General features: G+C 46.4%; 1 protein-coding gene across 1 annotated transcript in view; it reads right to left on the bottom strand.

The window, feature by feature from the left end:
• The window catches only part of LOC115319052 (microtubule-associated proteins 1A/1B light chain 3A), a 32514-nt gene extending 19731 nt beyond the window's left edge, over window positions 1-12783 (bottom strand). The window contains exon 1 of the mRNA XM_029978824.4: window positions 12588-12783. Coding sequence (XP_029834684.1) covers window positions 12588-12648 — 61 coding nt within the window. The 5' untranslated portion in view covers window positions 12649-12783. The remainder of the gene's footprint in view (window positions 1-12587) is intronic.
• Window positions 12784-20355: the final 7572 nt, after the last annotated feature.

Genomic DNA, 20355 nt, shown 5'->3' with positions numbered 1-20355 from the left:
CCTCCAGAATTTGTTTAGACGGATGGACTGGCCTGTGCGATGTCAGGAAGAATACTTAAAGAAGGTGCAATTGTGGGAAGAAAAATATCTTCAATCAGTGATGAGTGCCTCAAAACTACCCTATACTCCGTTGCTGGTCAAGGAAAGCAGGACAATTTCCTCCCACAAAGCCCTCCACCCCTTTCACTTTGGCCGAGCGAACGCTGGAGGGGTGGCAAGTCGACCTGCCTGCTCTCGCACCTCTTACACTAGCGTTCAGTCGTAAAACTGGAAAAGGTGTGCTTCAGCCTTTCTTAACCTGCAACAGGATATAGTGACCCTTGTAGCAACATCTCCCTACACTGGTGCAGAAAAGTAGATTGGAGTCACAATTTGGGAGAGGAAAAAAATAATGGGATCTCCTGCCATGCAGATATTAGAGGTTGTGTGTCAATATTTCAGCTGTCAACACCAGAAGCTCACTGCCTCGATATATGCTAACCAAAGCTCCCACTGCAGTTAAACTGTTCAAAGGAAATTCCCCCAGTAATATTACCAAAAGTTCCCATTGGATCTGGAAGGAAAAACAAAAGCCTAAAACCATAAATAATGAAGACAGTGGTGTGCCGTCGCAGATTATAATCGTGTGCGGGCCCAGTAAGAACAGCATTCCTGCTCAGAGCTCGCACTGTTACTCGTTCGATTAAAGAACTGCCGCTTCGAAAACTAGCAACTTTCAATCTCAGAAAAGCAATATGTGTAGGGATACTTAGACAGCGGGTCAGTGCGTGTTTCCACAGCTGATGAGCAATTTGGCTGTAGCAGTACGACTGCTAGCCTGTATCTTTAACACGCATCATGCAGTAGAGATGACGCAAACATACGCTGGTAGGATGCGCATCCAGATCGAAACCGGCAGGGGTGGGAAGTCAATCCAGAATCCCTAGGTACTGCAGCATGAGCTTTTGCCCCACGTGCTCCAAGCACACAATCACAAACACATTTTTTTTTGGCTCCTGAAGTGGGATGCTTGTTCTATCTAGAGGAAACTAGTTTGGCGAAAAATTTAAAAGGAGATCTTTGCTCTTTTTATTGAAAAATATGTCTTCAAAGCCTCGCAACAAAAACAAAAAAAAGCATTACTAAAGCAGATTAAAACAATCTTACAGAAACTGCCCCCATCATTGCTCTAAACTCAAAATCAAATTGATCAAAGTATCTCAAACTTATAAAAGGTACCCATTTTTATTACATTTATTTTGGATTTATTGGATTTATTAAATTTTATTGGATTTATTAAATAAATCCCATAGGGAAAGGCAGACCAGACACCCATTTCCAAATGTTTTGGCTAAACAACTGCCACAAAGTACTGTGAAACGCTGGTTCACACACTTATGACTGCTAAAGACCGCATTCTTTAACACCTCTTAAAATCTCTCGCAAAGAGGAACACACTGGCCATCTATCGGGTGGGAACACTTTCAGTTTCTTCGTATTTCCTAGTTTTGTCATGCGTTGTTCATTCTTTCTTGGCTTGAAAACATTTCGGCAATGTTATAAACAACCATTTCTCATAAATAGTACCGCATTTTCCGGTGTAGAAGACACACTTTTTTTTTCCAAAATTTTCAATAATGCGTCTTTATGCCAATTTTTTTACTTAGAAACTTGCGAAAAGTGGGGGTGCGTCTTATACAATGATGTGTCTCATACATAAGATACTTCTTTTCCATGATTTTCGGCGGTGCGTCTTATACACCGGAAAATATGGTGCATACACTTGATCTGGCAAATAAACCTTCGCTCTAGTGAAATGTAGTTCCAGGGCCACTTTGTAGGTGGCGCCAGCACGCCAGGGTGTTCTCTCATCGTACGATATCACAAGAACTTGGTCGTAAAAGCAAAGGCAAGAATGTGGACGGGTCTTCAGGTGCAGACACAAAAAGACACCCATACCTTCTCTCGAACCTTTGCATTTTTGCAGAGGCTTATAATGATTCTAATTGAACCAGAAAGCCCGTCATAGTCAGTGGGAAGTGACTTCTCAATTGCAGGTGGCAAAGAACAATTGCCATGCATTCCTTTTTTTTTCTGTCTGTTTTAATGGCAATTATGAAAATTTAAAGAGTCAGAAATAACAAGGACTCTGGCAGGGTTGTCCCCTACCACCTCCGCTTTTTATGATATAACCGAGTAGAAGGGAAAAGAAATTAGAAGAGTGCAATTTTGGTTTTGATGTGTCATATCACACGCGCCTTTCGGAAAGATGGATCATACCCTGAGCCCGCACTAATTATGCTTATCAGTCAATCACATATCGTCTGCCCTCATTACTTAACCATTTAGCTACTAATAATATTGATGTATATAGTATGGGAAGGAAATTCCTAGTGATGCACTTACAATAATTCTGTCAGACATGGCACATAGATGAATATATTTGCTGCGTTTCTTAAGAAAGCGTTTTAGAATTGCAAAGCATATATTTCCCAGACCACTGTCAAGCTGTCTTTGGCAGCTTGTATGGGGCATTGTTGGCTGGAAGGCCAAAAAATAAACAATTGAAATCAACTGAATATATAGAAAGAGAGAAAAAAGTAAATCAAGCTATATCCGGAATGTTCTATCCAGAAGACATTCTGCTGTTAGCAGATGGCCGGGATACATTACAGAAGAGATTTAGATCTGTGGAGAGGAAGGAGCTTCTCTGGGCTTGAAATTCAGTAGCGACAAGTTGGGAATAATGGTTTATAACGAGAAGGGGGGCCTGCTGAAAATTCAAGACGTTTCATTAGAAGACATAGGGAAGTATAAACACCTACCGTAAAATACTGCGGAAGCGCCCACTATTAAGGCGTTCTGAATTTGGGAATTCTGCAAATTATACGTTAAGCGCCCAATTACACTGGACAAGCGCTCATGTCAAGATGAATTGAGTTTTTAGTGGAAGTGGGGTGGGTGTTTTTCTGCTATTTTACGCTAGGGGTATGGCTGAATGAGGAAAAACAATACTTAGAACAGGAAGAAAATGTGCTGAAGAAAGAAAAAGGAATGCAGCAATTATGAAGCATAGGGCACTACGGAATTACAATTGATATGAAGTTGTCAGGGGGGGTATGGAAAGGAGTTACGGTACCAGGGTTCTCTTTTGGCTCTGCGGTATTATGCGTGAAATCTGAGGACCAGTTGAGTTTAGAGACCCGGCAGAGGAGCGTGGGCAGACTGGCACTGGAGGCACATGGGAATACACCAAATGATGGAGAGCAGGGAGACATGGGCTGGATGGACATCTACCGAAGATAGAGAGGCTATCAGTAAATTGAAATTTGAACAAAGACTGGACACAATTCAGAATACACGATGGCGAGAAAAGTATATAAGCATCTGGACATGAAAAGTTTGAACACTAAATGGACAGACCGAAAACTAAAATTAAAATACCAACCGTCACGTGTGGATGCAGAACAGACCACCTCTGTGAGAAAGGAAGTAAAAGAAGTTGAGACAAAAGATTTCGGAGAAAAGAATGCAGGGAAAATCAGTTTTAACTATGCAGGGGGGCGAAAAGAGGAAATAAGGAAAGAACATTGGTACGATAATTGACAAGGGAGCTCATTGTTATTCGAGGCTAGAACAGGAGTATTGAGGATTAGGACATATACGACAAAGTATGACGAAATAGATACACGGTAAGCCGTCTGCCAAAGGAAGATGAGACAACAGAACATACGGTGCTGAGGTGCACAAGACTTGCTCCTGCCCTCCCGGAGGGGGCGACAGATTTAGTTAGAGCACTGGGGTTTGCAGGCGAGAATGGAAGAATGGAGGATAAGTGCATTTTAATAACAAAGAGGAGATTAGAAGACTGGTGGAAATTATCTAGGGAGAACTGAATGACATGCAAATAACTAACACAGCTGGGCACAGGCAGGATGGATGAAAACTGGAACTCCAGCGTGGCTCCGGTGCTGGGGCAATGCCGACTAGGTTTGACCGGAGGAAAATCGGCGACTCCCACGTGGGGGGAAAAGGTGGGAAGCGACGTTTTTAGTTTTTTTGCCCGATCTCCCACTGGCCATCCTGGTGATATCCCCACTACCTGATGATACTTACAAGATTGCAGAGGGGAAGCGAATTGGCTAAAAACAGCGAAGGGACGAGTCATACTTTTGGTTTTTAGTTCTTACCGTAAAGTACCGATCAAGCGCCCACTAAAATTTTGAGATAATAGCAAAAAAGTGGGGGATGGCCGCTTGTTAAGTTACAAATTTTATCTATATTTGTACAGCACATATTTTTTAAGATGTTGCAACATTTAAGGGTGAGCTTAGTGTGCAATGGGCGGATGCTCAGTATGGTACGGTAGGTTAGGTGGTGCAAGCTACCGCTTGATATAAAAGGTACAGACGTTAGCATCCACCCATTCATCCACCCATCCAGTGCGTCTAAAAAAAACAGCTGTGTCTTTTCAAAGCAGAAGTTTTGAAAGTGTAGCTATTGATGCCGCCTCCTAGCAGGTGGCCAGCCACGTAGTAAATTAGTTCCGTATTCAATGCTGCTAAAATGCCTCAAAGCATTAAACAACTGCATCCAGTACGTTCCTCGTTAAAAGGCATGTACTATGCTATGTCATTGTTGATCTATTTATATATTCGGATACCCACAGTGCCACGAGGCTTTACGTTCAGGGGAGAATAAATTGGGAGTGGAAGTAGAAATGGTTTGCAAAACCTAGAATTATAAAAATCGCAATACCACGTAATATTTTGAATCTCATAACAGCCATCATAACAATTGGCGGGCAGCTGTAATAAAAGTTACAATTAGGCTAGGAACAGCACACGGTGAATGCTGAATAAGACATATTGTTAGGCACAGTGCTAACCAGCAAAGACACCTGTCAGATAACGCAGAGTCTGCCAGCAGTTCTAATGAAGCTGCGAGCACACGGTGATAGCTTTTCACATTTCATTTTACTTGACAGCAAGAATAGAATTAAGGATAGCATGAGTGTCCCTGGTTCTGTTATTCTGCTTTCAAAGGATGCCACATAAAATTTTCTACCCCAGAAACCCAGCCAGAAATAGAAGATTATACACTATACACTAGAGCTATACACTAGAGCAAAATAGAATGACAAAGGTTGATCCTCAACCGTACCTGTAACCCTCAACATCAAACTCCCAAAGGGTGAGTAACACCAGAGTCCTTCAATATGCTGCTGATCACTAAACTTCAGAACGCTATCGGAGAGCTTGGTACGCGGCCATGCACGGCGCTAGCGTCGACAGGGAAGGCTAGGGGCAGTCCGTCTAACCTACACTGCTGGGACTCTGGCAACCTGCAAGAGCGTCGGAATTTCGGAATAAATCGAGATAGCGAGTCATCGCACTGGCAGCGTTTCTCGTTAACTTAAGCGTCTTTGGCTCTGTACACTCAATCAACTGCTCAACCTTATATATTGGCAACAATCTCCAAATTAATTTAATTTTTATTCCTTTTTTTTTTTTGCTCCAAACTAAACTAAGAATTCAGCGCCGCGACTAGCGCTATCTAGTATACGCACTCAAAACCAGCACGCTCAATTGCCTAGCTCTTATTAGCACGCAAAACCCTGGTTTTCTTGGCAGACAACCGAAAAAAGCTTCCATGATTCTATGAGAGTTTTCTTGCTAGAGATTGTGGGAGACGAGGGAGGAAGACGATGGGGCGGAGGGCACGTGACAAGCGGTTGGCCGAGGAGGCACGAGCTGGCGTCGGACGGACCGTGCCGCGCGAGGTTGGGGCCGGGAGGAACGATGGAGCCGGTGGGTCTGGCCCGTGGCGATCCACAAAGCAGTCCGCCAGCGAGGTTCAGACCGGCGGGAACGGCGAACCGTACCGGCCTAAGCCACGACGTTCCCGGAGTGGGAACGTCGTGGCCATAGCCTGACCGTACCGGCCGAGGCCACGACGTTCCCAAAGTAGTTTTGCAGCGAGACTCGGGCTACGACGGCCCGGAACGGCTAGCCTACGCAGCGCCGGCATGGGAAGAACGATCTGCAAGCCCAGACACGGACACTAACTGCGAGCTCCGAACGACAACCAGGGTCAGCGGGTCCGGACTGCCGGCTCTCGAGGACGCCGGCTCTCGAGGACGGGCAACTGGGCAGCACAGTAAACCCATTCGCTGTCCTCTTGTGTCGCTCCTTGGAAGACAAGCCAAGCACACACCAATTGGGCGACGCTTATTGAGGAGCGACCCCGCGAGATCCATTGAAAATGACCGGTGTTTGCATACAGTGGTCAAACACAGGCGAAACAAAATTTTGATGTATAAAAAAATGTTTTCTAAAAGTACTTGTAATCCCGAATCTGGGGTGGCACACTAAGAGTGGAGCGGCCAAACGAAAATGACCCCTCCGAGAACACCTCACAGCCGCTATCGACCCTGTACCAAGCTTTGGCCGAAGTTTCGTGACAAGTAGGGTATTGAAGGACTCTGGTAATACTAGAGCAATCGCCCCAAACCAGTAACCAACTAGAGCAATATCTTTAAATACTCTCCTTATTTTTTGCCAAACAATAATTGAGTGACATGCTCTGCATGAGCTAATTGTGAATTCCTCCTGGCCTCAATTACTTAAACTCACCTGAATTACTTTCTTTCCATAGATAAAAGGCTTGTGTGCATGACTGAATATTTGCGGTGTATTTTGCTTAGTTAAGCTGCATCTCCTGCATACAGCGAAGCACAGATATAAAAAACCGGCAAGCATATAACACATGCTAATGTGCTAAATCAAAAATAAAATATATATGAAGCGTTATACAATGTTAAAGGTTTGCAGGATTTAAAAAAAATATTAAACAAAAAGCAAATTGTTTTTAAGCGTGTCAAATGTTACTGCATTCCAAATACTTTTTTTTTGCATAAATTTGAACGATTTTGTAATTTCCCACAAACTTTGCAAGGGCATAATAACAGCATGAGCAGCGCACTATGGGCATCCATGGTTCTGCTTGGAGGCATTTTTACGCGACGGGTTGTGTTGCTCGGATGACACGTGTACTCATTTAGTGGAACAAGTTGGCGGTATCAGACCTTGAGCAATTCTCATTGTAACGTTTTGTTACAATGCCATTCAAATGAAGTAATAGAATAGGACAACCGGTGGAACCTTTGGACCCTGGAATACTTCCAGTGGGCCCGCATTTTGCGTGTTTCGATGAGCGAGAATGAGCAGCGTGTCTTTGAAGATTTTCTAGGCGGAATATCTGAAAAGGTATGTCGAGAAAATGATGCACCATGGATCGGCGAGTGTACCTAGATCGTGTGAGGCCACGAATAAACTCTGGTGCTCTTTTTATTTGGTTTCCACGGTGAAAGTTATATGGCCCTGTCTGACGGCCCACTGAAAAGCTGGCCATTTAGACGAGAAACAGTCAATGAGGTTGGACGTCTCCACGTCGTTTCATCAACCACGTGTCGTCGCCACGAGTGTTCGAGCTGGCCAATGCAGACCACCTACCCTTGTCAGACGTCGTTCAAGACGGGTGTGAAGGATTGTGCCGCTCGTGGCAGTACCTGGCAAAAAGCAAGCGGTGCGTCTTCGACGACGAGCAAAGATGTCGTCATTATGACGACGGCGGCCTTCCGCGGCAATCTCGCATACGATATTCACGTGGAGACGTTTTAAAAGTGAATGTGAAAGGACGGTTTTAGATTCTTACAACCCCGATGACCACGGCATCAATTGTTTAGCGGAGACGTGCCAAATCAAAGCTGCACAGCCAGTTGCATAACGCTACAGCATCTCGGTAGCCACAGGACGCGCACAGCACCGCAAGATGACAATCAAGTTACACAACAGACGAAACTTGGCCGAGGTATCGCCCTTTAAAAGCTTGCAAACAATACCCGAACTGGAAAGTATTTCTGGCCCGTGTAACGCCGGCCGGAAGTGCCCAGAATACCATCTATAGTCACCGATGGGGTTAGAACCGCACGGAGGAGCTCCAGACATCCAGCACGAGCACCTCCGACAATGCGTCGGTGTCTCGTGCACTTCGAGAACGTGCACGTAGCCAGGGTACGGCGGAGGGCATGGAGCGCATGCTAGGGGCACTCCAAAGACACGTTCTGCCATTTTCACTCTGCCAGCAACTGCACAAGCACATGCAATTGAGAAATATGGGATAACTTTGTTCGTTAACAAAAATACGCCAGAACACTTCATAGTTCTGGCACTTGCCTACTTCACCTTAAGCACGAACAAAGCCAAAGTTAAAACCGAGCCTCATGCCTTTGGCATACTTCTCGCGCACCTCGTCGCCGCTGCGCGTTGTCCCTTCGTTTGTTGCCGCAATTAGCGAGCACTTACTCGGCAGTCCTATGCACCTTTCAAGAAATGCTCCTAGAGCCACCGCCACGCCGGTGGCTCTAGGAGCATTTAATTGTCTTGTAAATTCCGAGTGTTCCGGCTTTTTCTGGAAGTTTCAACTTTAATACCTTTATTCGCGACATGTAACCTTCTGCCATTATCTTCCACCGTAAGAACCACCACTCGTAGTTTCTGCTCGGCGTTTCGGGGAAACTAACAAAGGAAACAAGGTCGAACGGCCCGGAATGCGCGATGTTGTGAACCAGAAGAATTGTTCTCCGTCGAGATAATCCCTAGAGTCCTTGGCATTGGCCCAGAATAGCTCGTAGGGTTTGGGGTAGGAGTCAGATAAGTCGCCTTCATTCGTCTGCTTCGATGCCGTGCAAAAAGCAAGCTCTTTCCGAACATGCTTCGAAGAGAGTTCCTCTTGGGTTCCGTTCAATCCTCGTCAAATGACTTATGTCGATTCAGTTGACTGGACGTGCTGCTTTATCTGAGATGTTTCGCGAGTAAATCTTGCTAGAATTAAGTGGCACCACGTATTATGTACAATGTATTATTCATACATTAAGACTCGCTGTATTCTATACGAGAGGCGGATCGTATACTTCGGCTCATGCGCAATCTGTACGCGACGAATACCCATTTCTCTCGACTATCCTCCGTTGTCAATTACTTTCGATAGTTATATGAACTGAATTAGAATATGAACTGAAATTAGCACGAGATAAAACAAACCTTTCCGTCTCATTCGTTTCGTCGTGCGCGTTCTCGACTAAAATAGCATACAGTTGTTGGTTTTAACCCCCAAAGATGATACAGTGCACTCTCCATGGCTTTAAGAAAATATATGCGCCATAAAATGCAAAAAATAGAGCAAAAACAGAATTGCTTCGCAGCCAGCAGTTTCTGAAATTGTGCCTACACAGGCTGCAGCTACAAAAATCAAAGTTAACAAATGGCGGAGCCAGACTATTGCCTTTCTTTTCCTTTCACTGGCAGCTCCTCATGAGCAAAGAAGGGGTCACATGCGCCAAACTTTACTTTCGCGCTTGCAGGGAAGTCACTTTGCGAAGGAGCAGAAGATATGTTTCGCTTCATGCTCACGAAATGTAGATCTTCCACTGAAATATGACAAGCTGGATGCTTCTTGAACCTTTGGATATTGTGTGCGCAATATAGATATCTGTTATCGCGTTACTTCTATAGTGCGAGCGCAGTTTCAAAAAGGCCGTGAGCAAGCGAACAACACGACGACCGCGATGGCCAAGCCTACATGTGCGCTCTTTCGAGAGATTTGGGAGATGTAAGATGGCGCAGGCGCTGTGGATCTGTCGCACCTGTCGCGACAAAAGCAAGGGAAACGTTGGCTTCTCCCGCAATACTTCCAGGTAAAAACTGGGAGACTGTCGCGATAATCTGTTCCGCAAGTGGAGCATGTACAGTCGCTCTAACTGAAACTGCAGCCCTCTCGATTAGGGTTAGCAGAGATGCCAGAAAGAGTGGCCTCAAACCCAGCGAGCGCATTCAGAAAACATTCTCTTGTCCCTGGGGTCGAGTCTTTCTTAGAAAAGTGCACACTTTAGTCTAACCCTCATTCCTGAGAACATAGAGGGGAGAACTCATGCAAAGTCATTCTGCCATTTTGTTGAAGGTCGGCAATTCGAAGGGCAAGCTGTAGGAGATCTGGGAAGACTTCTGTCGTAACTCTGTTACAGGCATACCTCGGCAAACCTCACTCATGAGGGCCCTCACTCACCCTCACTCACCCTCATCTTCACAGGTGAGGTGAGGGTGAGTGAGTTTCTGAACCAGGAAAATTCATGAGTGTGAGGGTGAGTGAGGGTGAGTGAGGGCCGTGAGGGCGGTGAGGGCAGTGAGGGCCGTGAGGGCGGTGAGGGCGGTGAGGGCCGTGAGGGCGGCGACGGCCGTGAGGGCGGTGACGGCCGTGAGGGCGGTGACGGCCGTGAGGGCGGTGAGGGCGGTGAGTGCATGAGAGGCGGTGAGTGCATGAGAGGCGTGAGTGGCGTGAGGGCCATGAGTGCGTGAGTGGTGTGAGGGCGGTGAATGCGTGACGGGTGTGAGGGCCATGAGTGCGTGAGGGCGGTGAGTGCGTGAGGCGCCCTTCAGATCGAGCATCTTTCTCAGCAATTTTGGTGTTAATGGCGGGTTGTTCTCTAGCTTTCCCTAGATCGACACGAATTGCTGAGTTCGGGTCCGGCTCGAAATAAGCAAGCAACTCGGAGCAATTTGAATATGTTTGAAGCGGCTGCATCCAATCAGGGACGCAAAATTTTCACGTGATACCTCGTGCCGGTGATGATGACACCGAAAGGATTGGTTCTGGTTTGAAATCGATAGTTTTTTTTATAAATAAACTGTTTCAGAAAGGTGCATTAGTATTCTTAACGAGATTTAAATGCATAAAAACACGTTTATAATGCGTAATTGTGTCTAAATAATGTAAGAAAAATAAAATTTTATGATGACGATGGCAAATTGCAGCAATTGGTTGCTGCGTGTGATCGCGGGCGGCCCGTGTTGCTGGTGTTGCGACGTAAAGTTTCTGGGCGAAATTGCCCCATCTGAAGCTGGCCTGAGTGGCGTGAGGGCCATGAGTGCGTGAGGGGTGTGAAGGCCGCAAGGGCGGTGAGTGGCGTGAGGGCGGTGAGTGGCGTGAGGGCTATGAGTGCGTGAGGGCTGTGAGGGCGGTGAGGGCGGTGAGGACTATGAGTGCGTGAGGGCCGTGAGGGCGGTGAGGGCGGTGAGGGCCGTGAGGGAGGTGAGTGGCGTGAGGGCGGTGAGTGGCGTGAGGGCGGTGAGTGGCGTGAGGGCCATGAGTGAGTGAGGGGCGTGAGGGCCGTGAGGTTCAGTGAGGGTGAGTGAAGGGCTGAAGGTGAGTGTGACTGTGAGGGTGAGGATGAGTGAGGGGCTGAAGGTGAGTGTAGCTGTGAGGGTGAGTGAGGGGCTTAGGTGAGTGTGGCTGTGAGGGTGAGGGTGAGTGAGGGCGACCTAAAATGCCGACCTCTGGTTACAGGTTATAAAAAGCGGGACAAGGTCCTCTCGCAAAGCCCTCCACTCTTTCCAGTTTAGCAGAAGCAAAGGCTGGAGGGGAGGCAAGAGAGAAGGCGAATCCAGTCACACCCACTCTACTTAAGTGGACAGAGTGCAGGCCTTTGTGGGAAGAGCTTTTCTTCACTTACAACAAAACGAGCTTGGCAGCACAGGTCAACAATACGGTGGTTCAGCAAAGCCTCAAACAACGCCTTGAAAACATTGTCACACGATTCCTGAACAAGGCTCAAAGAGAAAACATGACAGCTGTGCGTTTGTTGCCAGCAGAAAGTATGGGATCGCCATTTGTTTTTGGCTAGACATTTCCGGTGCTTAAACAAAGAAAAAAGTCGTGTAAGAATAAAAGGTAAGGCCACTAACAGCCCAGGCACAAACTAAAATGTGTGTGTAAATAAGACAATACAATGTCTACCTGAACTGTGTGTTTACGTGACAATAAATTTGATTCGAGTTCATTTTAGACAAACCAGAGGAAAACCAACAAATTCCGACTATATGAAAAATGTAAAGAAACGAAGATTTCAACGTTTATTGAACATAATTATACTAGAATGCATGAGACAATGATCGCTACCTGGGCAAGGAAGCTGACATCCTCTTTCAACCACTGACGCGGAACTTCCAGGTAAAATATGGTGTCAAGACTCAAAGGCGCTCAGCAAACATAAAGAACGTTGTCGGAAGGTGTGCCGAGATCGCGAGCTAAGGCCGACGTGTGATTGTGAAAGGAGGAGAGAACAAACAAATTCCGAGCCGTCACGATCCCAACAAGCAACGGAAGCCCTCAGAAGCAGGAACCACCGTGACGGGTAAGGAACTGATCAAAAACTCGCTACCAAGCTATGAAAAGTGGCACAATGTAGAAACTTGGAGGAAAGCCTCGAATTCCAACTCGACAGCGTCCAGTAGTGACACTGCGGTACAAAGTGTGCGAAAGCGCCGACCTTGACATCTTGGACACGTCTTCAACTTCCTGCTACACAGAATGATCGAAGCTGGGCGAGAAACACCGAAAAATTGGGCACTTAACGTGTTGGCAAGACACGCGAACTTCAGGTTAGTCAAGCAAGCGCACTGCCCCCGTGACGATTGCGCGCAGTGGCTCGTCGGCAACAGGAACAATACCCAACCCATACCGCGGGCAGAACAAACAAAAGCTCCACTTACGAAAGCTTCTCCTGTCCTTATACATTTTGTGCGTGGAATGATCCTCGATGTACCGGCTCATCCTCGTCGGTGGCAACAGTCGGCGAGGGTTCAGTATCAATAATTTTATACAATATTACAAAGACTAGCGCACCATATCACACGACGGATCACAGCAGAATCCAAAACAACTCTACCGGATATTGCGAGGCAGTGGCTATGATCGGCTAACTCTCCTGGGGAAAACTAGCCCAAGCCACAGGAAGTGCGTTACCATGCTTCGCATGGCAAAACGGTTTCGGTTTCTCTTGTCGCTCCTTTTGAGTGAATATATTCGCCTCGTGCTTCCCCCTTCTTGGCTCTTTCGTATGTGGTTCTTTTTACAAGTTTGATTGACATGGCGTGAAGAATCTCTTCACCCGGTACTTATCGACTACAATCGATGATGCTTTCTTGTTTATAAATGAGGATAAAACATTAAAACATAAGACACCAGTTGACATGCGCCACTCTGCAAGACATGCTACAAATCTGCGGGGCAAGGATCTAAACTACCCATTTTCTACGCCCAAGGATCCCGATCTTTTCCGAGACTGGAACATTGCACTTGTAATGCGCCGAAAAACTGGGAGAGGAGAAGACCGCCAGAACACCAAGCCAACAACCTTACTAAATATAATTAAAAAAAATATATATATATAAAAAATTGGCGCCTATCGCGCTAATTTTTCTGGCAAATTGAGTCTTGCCGCGCCAGTAAAAAAAAAAACAAAAAAAATCTTGTTTGTTTTAACAATGTTTAAGGAACAAGCTACAGCACATATTGAGCAAACACTTGCATCAACCAAACGGCTTGTGGCACACCTTTCGCCCACCAGCACGAATGTCTCATAACCGCAACTTCCATAGAAACAGGCGGTGCCTCCCCATGGATGCATGCAGAGTCGTATATTGGGAGAGTTTGGCCAATGGGCGGAGCAAAAGCCTTCACCAGCACCGAATCTCACGCGGTTAGAGCGGAAACTATAGGTGACACAGCGCCGACCAATCAGCAGACCGCGACGTCACAATATTGAAAACGACATTTAAAGCGTGAAATAGAAGCGTTCAATCTCGGCATCTCGGTAACAGTTTGCTCTGGGCTCGCTTGGTAGAACAGCGTCTTAGCTGAGACAGGCTGAAAGAAAATGTGTAAAAACTGGTGCGTGCAAGCGTCTTGAGACGCGGATCGAGTCCAGCTTGGCCTGTGTGCTGGCTTTGGCAGTGCTTTCTTTACCCCAGTCTCAGCTGAGACGCTGTTTCTAGCAAGTTGGCTCCGGTTTGGAGCGCACGTTCGTTCATTCTGTCGTTGAATATAGACGTGACGAAAACCTCACATGCGCCAAGTTTTCAGTCACCGAGAGTTATACCTTTTCACTCTAGCGACGCTAAAACAGCTTAAATTAGTCATGTTGCATATTTTAAATTTGGGTTGAAAAAAAAATTGGGTTGTGTGTATGTTTATACAGCCTAGAACTTGGTCTGCCTCACAGGGGCGACGAGTCTCCCAGCTGTAGATGAGCAATTTAGCCAGTGCAGTGCAACCGCTAGCCTGGGGTTTTTAATGTGCACCACGCAGTAGTGATACACGACCGCACGCCGGTACGATGCTCATCCAGATCGAAACGGGCAGGGGTAGGGCTCGAACCCAGGATCCCTGGGTTCTGCAGCGCGAGCTTTCGCTCCACGCGCGTCGAGCTGGGTGTGCGCTTCAGCCCACTCGGCCACCATCCCCCAATTTGGGTTGTGTATATGTATATAAAGCCTAGAACTTGGTCTGCCTTAACGGGCGACGAGTCTCCCAGTTGTAGATAAGAAATTTAGCCAGTGCAGTACAACCGCTAGCCTGTGGTTTTTAACGTGCACCACGCAGTAGCGATACACGACCGCACGCTGGTACGATGCTCATCCAGATCGAAACGGGCAGGGGTGGGGTTTTAACCAAGGATCCCTGGGTTCTGCAGCACGAGCTTTAGCTTTATATGCTCTAAGCTGGTGTGCAGTGTCGCATATCTAGAGCTCACGACTACCGCTAGGCACTGTTTCAAGGCCTGTGGTTGGCCCCGAGATGCTTGCCTATTCAAACCAATGTATGGCCAAACTCTCCCAATAAACGGCTCTGGGTGGATGTAAAGCCGTTCTATCCAGGGAAAAGTGGCGGCATTCATTGTTGTGGAAATGTTCGAGACACGTGCCACTCCTGGGAAGAACATGGCATCCGAAATCTAGCTCAGTGCTGCACTGTGTCGCCGTGATCCTCCCAAGGACTGCACGTTCAGGGTATCTAGCAAATTATTATTTTGAAATTCCCCAACTTTTCCAGGTTTTCCCTGACAATTTCGGGTGAAATTCCCCGACGACTGTAGAGGCGGTTAAATATATAAGACCATACATCACAAGGGATGGAGCATTGGGCACTGTGAAGATCATTTTGCACGAGCTTAATCCAACTTGCATATTCCGATATATTCGGGTCCGTCGAGCCAGGATTAAATGAGCACTTTCTTGCCACCGACATCGTCAGTGAAGAGGCCACTTCCAGAAAGGCAATGAAAACACGGAGCTAAACCACACATGTTCATAACCAAATGGCGGCATGGCCACCAGACGCACACTTTTGGATAGTTTCAGCTTAAGGCGGATTTCCTATCTGCGGATTTCCTATCTGCTACTAAATCTAGCAGCTCTAACCTGGATCCAGCCTAGTGTCGTGCCCTCAATCCAATCCAAGCCAAGGCTTCGACTGGATTTGTCCGCTGTCCCCTTTGCATCGGGTAGCACTCTCTCTCTACGTCGGGTGAGCAGAGCCCGCGCTCCGCTCTAAGCAGAATTTATTGTCAATACTTTTGCCCCCAAGTCCTTAAGTCTTTGCTCAGGGCACTCAATGGCGTTTCCAACTTATTTTCCCTGACTGGGCTCGCTTTTTGACAATATCCCTGATCAATTCCGATTTTGTTTTCGGCAATTAAAATTTCCCTGACAATTCCCGGTTTTCCTGGTCGCTAGACACCCTGACGTTGCACGTGCCTCGACGCACCTTGCAATACTTTTGAAACATGAAGGGGCTTTAGGTGGACGCAGAGCCATATATTGGAGAGTTTGCCAGTTTATGATCTCGCCGCCATAATGCCCCTCTCTCCCGGGTGAGCCAATCAACTTGCAGCGCAGAGCGAGAGGCGTCAGCGCATGCACATGAACTCTTGGCTGCCCTCAGCTGGGCAGGGGGGGTACGCCATTTTCATTCATTCGTCCGGTGGAATGCATGGGATCGACATCCAAATTTCTTCAGTTATTTCCATTTATTTGGCAGGCTCTGGCAAGAAAATGATAGTGTTATTCCTCGGTGGCTTAAAACGTTAAATGAAGTTTCTCCACATTTGAACACAAACTTTCAATTAGACGAAAAAGAAATAAGCCCGTAGCAGATGACGCATTAAGTGCTCTTCGCCGACAGCGTGTTGAGTCAAAATGGCGGTCATCTCCTCTTTGCTCCCTTCTTGCTCTCTCGCTCCTTAGGCACACTCCTCCCTTTCCTTCACTTTTCTCCTCTCCAGCGCCTTCGTTGCCTCACCCACTGGCCAGACTCTCCCCATATACAGCTCTGGATGGATGTTAATGGCTATACCCTTTGCAACGGGTGGTAGTTTGTGCCACACACCTAATTTAAGTCTGAAAGGATTCCGAGGAAAAACCCAAGGCTGCTGGTCATCCAGCGATTTAAACTGCGCCAAACCTGTCCGTGCCGAGGTCATTGTATTTTCGGGGAGTAGGATGGTATTGCCCATGGTAAAGTACTTGGCGGAGTTCTGGTTGGAATAATCGCATACCTAAACCTTGTCGCCTTCTCCACTGCACCAGCCGAACGCGTTCGAATGCGGAACGCTGGTGTCAGTCGTTTGCAACAAAATAATTTGATGGCCTAGTTGTCTGCCTCTGGCCAACATTACTTGAACAACTCAGTTGGGAAACTGCCATAGAGATTGCTTTCAAAAAGTGGCTTCGATCCATACTCGAGAACTGAATGACGATTGCAACGCCGCTATTTCTCCCACAGCGGCCACTCGGGAACTGCACGTCTGCAAGTCTCAGTTCAGGTGGGGTCGCACAAGGGCCGGTGGCGCCATCGCCCAGTAGCAATATAAATGCATTTTCGTTCAGTGGGAGACACTGCGCGCAATCGCAAATCAGTGAAAGTGTCCCAAAAGTTGGAAAAGCTAAAACAAAACAAGAAACTAAAACGTTTACCTGTGTCGGCAATCTGAACGTTTGCTGACACCCCCGTCTCAAAAGGGGTTAAATACTGCCAACTAATCAACTAATGAACTTTCATGACTAGTTGCTAAAGAGTGGCGCTGTTATTTTATTTAGTTTGGTTTTGGTCAGTTACTAGAACCCTCAGTTGGGAAACTCACCATTGAAACATGGGCTGCTGGTGTCCACCGCAACCGAGCTAAATATGACAGCGCCACCCTTTATTATTTGCCTTTACTGTGGTCACCTCGAACTTTCATATGCATGTTTTCGCGTAAAAACCAACGGAAAAAAACTCTTTTTGTAGTAACTTTTATTGGACTTTAGCCCAAATTGTGGGCACATGATGTTTTTTAAGATATTTAGTTTGCAAGGTTTTGCGGCACAATTAATATTGTTTTTATACAACCATGCCTCAGCGGTGATTTCAGGTAGCGCGTACCGACCTACGTGTACCCTAACTTCGGTAGTAATTCGCGGCCCGTCTGCTGGGGAGACAGGGGTGATACCCCTGTAACCTCTTCCACCGTATCTCTTTCGGCGTCATAATGGCCGATTAAAGCCAAAATAGAAGTCACGTGCAATTCCTTCAGTGGCCGCTGCGAGAGAAATGGTGGCGTTTTGATCGCCATTAGCTCGGTTCTCGAGGATGGGTCGGTGCCACTTTTTCACAGCAGTCTCTATGGCAGTTTCCCAACCGAGTGGTTTAGTAATGTTGCCTCTGGCGTACCAACATGTTTGACGACTGCAAGACAAAGGCAGCTGGCCTCAAGTCTACTTAGTAATCACTCGAACCAGAGCTTCGAGTTCCGACATCCAAACACGTTCTGGTGATGGCCTACCATTAGGCAGCTCGGTTCAACTGGCCCAGTTCCAGCCGAGTTACCTATTGTAGCCCACTATAGCCAAGTTCCCCCCACCCACACTGTTGCCTACCTAGGCAACAGTGTCAGAACCAGCCAGTGTTTGAAATATTAAACCGTTAGACGGCATCGTCGGCGCCGCGACTCTTAAAATGGTGGCGACCTTATAGAAGAGGTCTATAAAGTCTACTTCAATTCCTTTTTTTGCATGGTTGTTTGTGTGTTTAGCTCGAATAAAACTATACTCATTTCCGCGTAAAAAAAGAAAAAAAAAAAAGGAAGTTTTAAACACTGTTCATTCACCATGAATAGTACCTTTTACAAGATTTGGTTGTCGGAGGAAGAAGCTATGCTTTTGGCATCTGAAACCTGTATGCCGTGATAACACATATCTAATCTAAAATGCACCTACATGCATTTTAATTCTCGACATAAAGAGGGAATTAGTATTGCTCTGTGTGGAGCTGGACGCTTTTTTACTGCAGTTCTTGAGGTGAAAACAGGTATAGTCAATTGTCTATCTCGTTTCATGACTTTCCTATAGATATAAAAGGTGGCGATTTATTTTTCCGAACAAAGGTTATTGTAGTATTACTTTGCTTTTTACAAAGCTCAGTCTTAGTACCAGGAACATGGGTGCTTTCTGCCTGCCAAATTTGACAAGTGCCACAAGTTGTTGTTTCTAACAGGTGATTCAAGAAGAGGCCAGGCTCTTTAAATTGACAGCAAAATTCGGTTTCTTAACCTATCGCGCTACGACTTTGTGCAGCGTTGCCCACAGATGGTGCATTTTTTTTTGTAAAATTTGCAAAGAGCGAATTTACCCGAGGAAAAAGTAACCGGTCTTCAAACACGGCGCAGTTTCGCACGGGAGACGAGATGGCGCAAAAAACGCCGCCGACCAACGAGCTAAATACGCCGAGAGCCGGCGTATTTAGCAGACAATGTTTTCGACTCAAAAGCGGCGCGTGTTCCGCAGGTGGCGACAGTTGCAGAAACAAAAACAGGCACGGTAACAAGGAACTGCAGTTTCTTGTCTACTAAAGATGCCAGGTCTCGGCGTCGTATGCTCGTTCGTTGGCGGCAGTTGGCGTTACGACCGCTTGCGCCATCTCTTGTCTCCCGTGCGAAACGGCGCCGTGTTGTTTGCAGACCGGTGGCGTCGCTGCGTTTCCATAGGAGCTAAGCCTTTTTCTTTCTTTACTTTTTCCTCAAGTAAGTTCGCTCTTTGCAAATTTTACAAAAGAAAAAAATGCACCATCTGTGAGCAACGCTGCACAAAGTCGTAGCGCGATAGGTTAAGAAACCAAATTTTGTGGTCGATTTAAAGAGCCTGGCCTCTCCTTGAATCACCCTGTAGAAAGGTACAAAAAAGAAAATGAAACACGATAACAACTTGATTAAACTTTACGACCCTTACTTCAGTTCGGAAAATTTTAGAACTTATAGTTTTTTTGGTTTCAGTTTCAAACTCTTTACGAAACTTTATCCCTTGCCCACTCTATTATTTCTTAAAGGAGCCCTGCAATCATATTTAAGCGTCTACCTTTTTTGCAGTTTCAACTTTCCACGTCTCTTGGGGTTCAGGCAAGCCAGCGGGCACGGAGAGAGTAACTAAATATCAGTGCGTCATATTTTAACCGGACGACGTGGAGACCTCCTCCATCTACGGGGGCGACCCCGCGTTGCCGAAAGCGCACGATATGTGATGTCTTTGGTCCTGGGCTTATTAGTGGTCAGAGCCACTAAAAGCTTCTTTTTAGTCAAAATACAAAATATAAGTGGCACGAATTGTTTCAATTGCATATAAAAGTAGTCTTTCTTCAGTATTTTAGATCAGAAAAGAAACAAATGCAGTTTAGAAAGTATGGAAACAAGAAATGACCCGTCGACATACCCGCCACCAAGCAATGGAAAAGGCGGCGCATACTAGAAAAGAGCAGTGGGATCAGGCGCCGACACGAAAAGATCATGGATGTACGCGGTGGCGCTGCAGTCGTTTACAGACTAGAGGATCCGACCGGCTCTGAGTGTTTTGAAGGCCTTCGGCGAGTAGCTCCGTCTTGCGGTTTGGCCATTTCGCGGTATAGCAGTGCGAAGTGGCTCCCGTTCTGAACTGATCTTTACCCTGTGTTTGCTGTCGTAGCGGCCAGTGAAGTGTCATACCGAATTAGTGTTGAATCGTATAGCAAATGCAATGCGAGTCACCCTGGCTGCCTGCTTCATACAGCCTATTCAAAACATGTTATACTGGCGCCCTCTCGAGCCGTCAACACGGAGTGCGGCAGCCGTGAGCGCTCGCTGAGCTCACTACCCCTCTAGTTCACGAGCACTCAAGCCACGACCAAGGAAAACATGAAGGAGGTTATTTTTTTGCTTGTTTTTGTAATTTTAATTTGCCTATAACTTTTAAAATAAAGCAAAATTCGAGAAAAGAAAAATTGAATAAAGTTACTACAATCAATGCGCTCAGGTCCAGTGCAAACTAAAAACCAGTAAAAAAGTCCTTGCAGGGCCTTTTTAAGGGAACCTACAGCAAATTTCTATTTTAAATGTGCGATTCGCATTAAAATAAGACAAAACATTTCCTCGACTTTTAGGTTCGATATCTTGCTCTTAAGTCGGGACTTTTGGTC

The sequence above is a fragment of the Ixodes scapularis genome, unplaced genomic scaffold (assembly GCF_016920785.2).
Source record: "Ixodes scapularis isolate PalLabHiFi unplaced genomic scaffold, ASM1692078v2 PGA_scaffold12__126_contigs__length_90152505, whole genome shotgun sequence".
Classification (NCBI taxonomy): domain Eukaryota; kingdom Metazoa; phylum Arthropoda; class Arachnida; order Ixodida; family Ixodidae; genus Ixodes; species Ixodes scapularis.
This window is presented reverse-complemented; position numbering and strand designations above follow the sequence as displayed.